The 6,580-nt window shown below is 36.6% G+C and overlaps 1 protein-coding gene across 1 annotated transcript; it reads left to right on the forward strand.

Moving 5' to 3' along the window:
- The first annotated feature begins 954 nt into the window (after positions 1 to 954).
- On the forward strand, positions 955 to 5,758 carry LOC112057948 (toll-like receptor 6). Its single transcript, XM_024098566.2, has one exon. It carries the CDS (start codon positions 1,419 to 1,421, stop codon positions 5,265 to 5,267), a length of 3,849 nt encoding a protein of 1,282 aa, XP_023954334.1. The 5' UTR covers positions 955 to 1,418; the 3' UTR covers positions 5,268 to 5,758.
- The last annotated feature ends 822 nt before the right edge of the window (positions 5,759 to 6,580 follow it).

Below are 6,580 nucleotides of genomic sequence, written 5' to 3' on the forward strand. Positions count from 1 at the left end.
TAAATTTTTAATAGTGTTTTGTATTATATTTTTAAATTAACATTGTTAAAATTTAAAAAAATAAAATAAATGAGAAATTGTTGATGGGAAAACTAAAATAGATAAACATCCAACGCTACTAGCGTTCGAAGTTTATCCAAAAAGTATATCCAAAAAAATTAAGAGAGTACCAATCGAGAATTTCTTTGAAAATTGAAAGAAAGTTAGAGATAAATAGTAGGGAGATAATTACACTATAATCAATTCTTTTTGATTTAATTCCTATATGGTTTTACTTATATAATTATTTTGTAAGAGCAAAGGTATTGGTTATGCAAATGGTATTAATATTATAAGAGCTTTTTGTAACAGTGCTCTGCCAGCATTGCTGTGATTTTGCAGTTGCAGGCACATGAGGCTTAGTACCTAAACCTCAGGTCGAGAGACTTTGTAGGATATTTTACCTTGCCTTGCATATTTTGCAAAGTGCAATGGTTTTCTATTATCGGCGTTGTTTAATTTACTTATAAAAATAATATAAATTGTACATATTTTTCACTGTTTCATTCATTACAATACTTTCTATGAAATATAAATACTCAATAATTATTAAAAGTAATTTTATATTTTATTACAGTTATTTTAGATGTCATGTCACATTATCGTCAAATTAACATAAACGATAAGCTCACGCATAATAATATGCAAATAAAATAAATGCAATAAGTTCGTCATAGTTAAATGAACCTAAAATAATAAAGAAATTTCTGCAAAGTTTCCAAAGCAGCTGTACGTCTACGCTCATTCAAAGTCCGTGGTCGAGATACGCGCAACCGATCTCTTAAAGCTCCGTAAAAAATAATTTATTGTAATAAGTCGTCGTGTACATTCGCCACCGCTCGTCTCATCTGAGCCTGCCCGCACCCCGCCCCCTCCCGTTGAGCGTATATTCTACGGCTACGCGACTGCAATGCCTCTACTCACATTTAGTTGACTCTACGCAGCGTCGAGGCACGGTCGCGGCACTCGACGCTTTGCTCGGACAAACGTTACAGTAAAATACGATTACGAATACGCGATTCGAAATTCAAACTAACATTCTCAAACAAGACTGAATATAATTCAAACGTTAAGTTTTAATCAAAATAACATGGGTTTAAGTTTCTGTGGACAATTAAGAAAGTGTGGACAGTTGTAACAAATTTTTGTTTACATAATTATATAAGAACATCCAAATTGTGAATGAACAATATCCTATCATCATGTGTGTCGTAATAAAAAGGACTATGTGCTGAGTTAATACTGAAATTGGTTTATAAATTGATGGATTCTTTACATCCGGCAAGGGGCCGCAACACACGAATGCCGACGGAAAAAACATGACACTGAGCCTCCCGTGCCTTGTTTTCCTTCTTCCTTGATGTATAATTTTGTTAAAAATGGCTCTCCAATATAACTTTTCAAGAAACACGATCTTCAACCAGATTCTGTTTTGGTTTGTCATCGGACTTAATGTCGCCGATCAGAGCTCGTTACCACTGAAGTACGAAGCTCCTGATGACTGCCAGTGGTGGCTACGAGGACCAAACGATGCTCACGAAGTTTCACTGACTTGTAAACTTCGCACCATAAATAGTGAATTTGATACAACAAATTTTAGTGTTATTCCATCAGAGCACACAACTTCGTTGCGAATAGAGTGCAATGAAGAAATGATGTACAAAAGTTCATTAGATGACCGCAGCTTCGCACATTTGGTCAAACTACGTGAACTTGTTTTGGATAACTGTAAAATTGGAAGATGGCCGCCTGGGGTTTTGTCCGGATTGAGAGACCTCCGAAATTTAACGATCAGAACGAAAAATACGGAGTGGGCCGCTATGAGTTTAGAGATTGCATCGGAAAGCTTTACGGCTGTTCGACAGTTAGAAAAGTTAGACTTGAGTTTTAACAACATTTGGTCATTCCCTGAAAACCTATTTTGCGCACTAACTAATTTAGTGTATTTAAATGTTTCTTCGAATAGACTTCAAGATGTAAGTGACCTTGGCTTCAGAGAAAGAGCTATGCATCAAGCTCTCATTAGTGAGCACGAGGGCCCCTCACCATCTGTTCCATCTTTACCGCACTCGTCTTGTTCCCTGGATATAGAAGTTTTAGACGCCTCAAGCAACCATTTTGTACTTATGCCAGAAAATGGTTTTATGGCTCTTCGACGTCTCAAGGAGCTTCATATCCACGATAATGAAATATCTATGGTTGCAGACAAAGCCCTATCAGGATTGAAACAATTACAAATTATCGATCTCTCCAATAATAAAATTGTGGCACTTCCGCAAGATCTATTCAGAGATAGCCGGCCAGTTATTAAGGAAATATACTTACAAAATAATTCTATTAGTGTGCTTTCACCAAGTCTTTTTGCGAATTTGGACCAACTGTTAGCCTTGGATTTATCTAACAACCATCTAACTAGTACATGGATTAATGAGAATACATTCACTGGTCTTATAAGAATGGTGCTTCTAAATTTATCCAATAACAGATTGACGAAACTGGAACCAAGAATATTTAAAGACCTCTATACACTTCAAATATTAAATGTACAACATAATCAGTTGGAATCCATTGCAGCCGATACATTTGCACCGATGAACAATTTGCATACGCTAATTTTGTCGTATAATAAAATATCACACATTGACGCCTACGCTTTAAATGGTTTATACGTACTATCTCTATTATCTGTAGATAATAACCATCTCGAAGAACTACATTCTGAAGCATTTCGAAATACTTCCTCTTTGCAAGATTTGAATTTGAATGGAAATCGTTTAAAGAAAGTGCCTATTGCGCTACGGAATATGCGTCTACTAAGAACACTTGATCTCGGCGAAAACCAGATTACTTCTTTGGAAGAACCAGGCTTTGTTGGCTTACATAATGTTTATGGCTTGCGGCTTATCGGCAATAAAATTGAAAATATAAGCAAAGATGTATTTAACGACTTACCATCGCTACAAATATTGAATTTGGCTCGAAATAAATTAAGACATATAGACATGAATGCATTTGAAACATTGTCAAATTTGCAAGCCGTTAGATTGGATGCTAACCAGCTCACGGACATTCAGGGACTCTTTGTAAATATACCCTCTCTGTTGTGGTTAAACGTATCAGATAACCAAATAGCGTGGTTTGATTACGCCGTAATCCCCGCGGGACTTCAATGGCTGGATGTTCACGGCAACAACATCAAAGAATTGAGCAACAACTATCGTCTGGATAAAGAACTTCGCCTACAAACATTAGATGCAAGTTTCAACAAAATGACAAAAATAAGCACTTTCTCTATCCCCAGCAGTATCGAGCTTCTGTTCCTGAATGATAATCAAATTACACAAGTTGAAGCTCAAACTTTTGTTGGAAAAACCAATTTAACGAGAGTCGATTTGTATGCAAATCAGATAACTAGCATGGATCTCAATGCGCTACGGCTGACTCCCGTTGATCCGGGCCGGCCGTTACCCGAATTTTATATTGGTGGAAATCCATTTCAGTGCGACTGTACAATGGAGTGGTTACAACGCATAAATAAACTTGATCATCTAAGACAACACCCTAGAGTTATGGACTTGGAAAGCATATATTGCAAGTTACTGTACAATCGTGAAAGGACTTATATTCCGCTTATTGAGGCGGAATCATCGCAGTTTTTGTGTACATATAAAACTCACTGTTTTACGTTATGCCATTGTTGTGATTTTGACGCTTGTGATTGTGAAATGACGTGCCCATCGAACTGTACGTGTTATCACGACCAACCGTGGTCGGCGAATATTGTGGACTGTTCCGCTGCTGGTTATTCCGAAATACCGAATACTATCCCAATGGACGCTACTGAACTATATTTAGACGGTAACAATTTTGGTGGCTTAACGAGTCATGCTTTTATTGGACGTAAAAATTTAAAAATATTGTATGCTAATAATTCAAATATCGATGCATTGTATAATAATACTTTTAGTGGACTAAAACGCTTAACTGTGTTGCATTTAGAAAAGAACAATATCAAAGAGTTGTTAGGTTTCGAATTATCTCCTTTAGAAAATTTACGTGAATTACATCTGCAAGACAATAAAATACATTATATCGACAATCGAACGTTCATGGAGTTGAGGCATTTAGAAGTACTACGCTTGGAAGGAAATAACATTTACAGTTTTGCTGTGTGGCAATTCACGATGAATCCATATTTGGTAGAGATAAGCCTCTCTCGCAACCCGTGGTCTTGCGACTGTCGATACATGCACAAATTCCGAAATTGGTTTAGAAATAATCTCGGCAAGGTGGAGGACTCCGATAAAATCACTTGTATTTTTGATAATGTAACCAATGCTGTTGGACCCTTGATGGCCGATTTTAATTCAACCATTTGTACAAGTCACGTCGGTGGAAGCTCCTCGATCATAGAAAATCAAGTAATAAACGACTATCTTCCATTACTTCTAATATCACTTTTTATATTTGTCGTAAGCTCAGTACTTATTTGTGGTATATTTTACTGGAGACGAGAACTACGAGTTTGGGTTTACTATCATTGCGGATTCAGAATGTGCTATAAAAGTACCGCGTTTGACGACGAAGCCGACAAAGATAGGCTATTCGACGCCTACATCAGTTATAGCGTCAAAGACGAGGCATTCGTCGCTCAGATGTTAGCGCCCGGCCTAGAATCAACGGACCCGAGTTTCCGGCTCTGCCTACATTACCGAGATTTTAACGCCTCTGCCTACGTCGCGGATACGATTATAGAGGCCGTTGAATCTTCCAAGAGGACCATAATAGTCCTATCTAAAAACTTTATCAACAACGAATGGTGCCGATTCGAATTTAAGACGGCACTTCACGAGGTATTGAAAGAGAGACGAAGAAGACTGATAATAATATTGTTAGGCGACCTGCCGAATAGAGACATCGATCCGGAGTTAAGGTTGTGTTTGAAAGCTAATACGTGTATCGAGTGGGGTGATAGGCAGTTTTGGCAGAAACTGAGGTTCGCGATGCCGGACTTGCGGAAGTGTCAGTATCACCGTTCGACAGTGAATATTTACGCGTCAGTGTCTCCGGTGGGGGCCGGGCGGGCGCCGGCGCCGCCCCCTCCGCCGCCACCCGGCAAGCTGCCGCCCTTGCTGGCCGAGGGGCTCGCTGACCGGCTGCCGAGCGGCGTGCATGCGCGCGAGCAGCACCCGCACCGCTTGCCGCCGCACGCGCAGCTGTGGGCGTAGCGTATACTTCAACGCAGGTACGAGTAGTCGAGTAGCTCAGTCTATGCAACGCTTAAGCGTATTAGTCCATTACAGTGATAATTATGTTAAGTTCCATAATAATTATATTTATTTTGTAATATAGAACGCCATAAACTTGCATTTATATGTATATTAGGACGTTAGTTATATTTAATTTATGGATGCAATTCCTAATTTCTGCGATAGTAATTTATAAATAGATAGGATCTTAATAGGTTGTTGTAAACTATACAGATATTAACGACATGACATTTTAATTAATTATTCTGATCTTTGATCATAAATTATAATAATGCCAAAGTTATGAACTTATAAACATGTACAAATTTTATTGCATTTAATAATAATTAATCTGTTAAATATATGATTAAGAGACTGTATATAATTTAATTTGATTTTTGTATATATTTGTAAATACGAAAAAAAGAAAATTCTATCAAAAACTGAAATATAAATCTTTCGAATTCTTATTTGTTTTTGTTTTATTTCTTTCTTTATTAGTTTTAGTTTTTCAAGACAAAAAATCTTTAAGTAGGTAGGTATTTATTTCAATGTTATTTTTAATTTTGTTATTAGTAGTACTGAGACTAGCACGATTAACTTTATCTTTGCGAAATCGTGGATAGTTGTGGCATAACCGAGTTTACCTTTTTAAAGGAGGCTGTAACTAAAGGCGAATTAAAGCAACGAATTACAATTACTTAATTTGACGAATATAATATTTGTTATATTAAAATGCTCAAAAAAAAAATATATTACTTACATAGGAGTGAAATAATAATACCAAACAGTATATCTAATAGAAACACTAGACTTGTGACGGAACAAGGAAACCATTGGAGAAATGAACGAGCTATCTGCACCAAGACAATAATATTATTATACTACGATTTAAGCTTCGTGGAGACATCTAACTTGGACACCATTCTTTATTAGAATACTTATTTATCTAATTGTACCTATTAGGTATTAGGTAATAGTTGACGAAGTAAGCAGATGGCAAAGCAATTCTTAATGGATGATAAACCTGTTCAAATTATCTACGTTTATTCAGTAAGAACAATGTAATGTTAATTTTGAATCGTCAATTTTTTTTCTTTAAATAATTGTTTATTCTCTTGATAACATAATGCAATTTTCACATAAATTCAATCTATACTCTGTACTAATATATAAAGCTGAAGAGTTTGTTTGAACGCGCTAATCTCAGGAACTACTGGTCCGATTTGAAAAATTATTTCAAGGTTAGATAGCCCATTTATCAAGGGAGGCTATAGGCTATATATTATCCC

Source organism: Bicyclus anynana, chromosome 13 (assembly GCF_947172395.1).
Source record: "Bicyclus anynana chromosome 13, ilBicAnyn1.1, whole genome shotgun sequence".
In the NCBI taxonomy this organism is placed as follows: domain Eukaryota; kingdom Metazoa; phylum Arthropoda; class Insecta; order Lepidoptera; family Nymphalidae; genus Bicyclus; species Bicyclus anynana.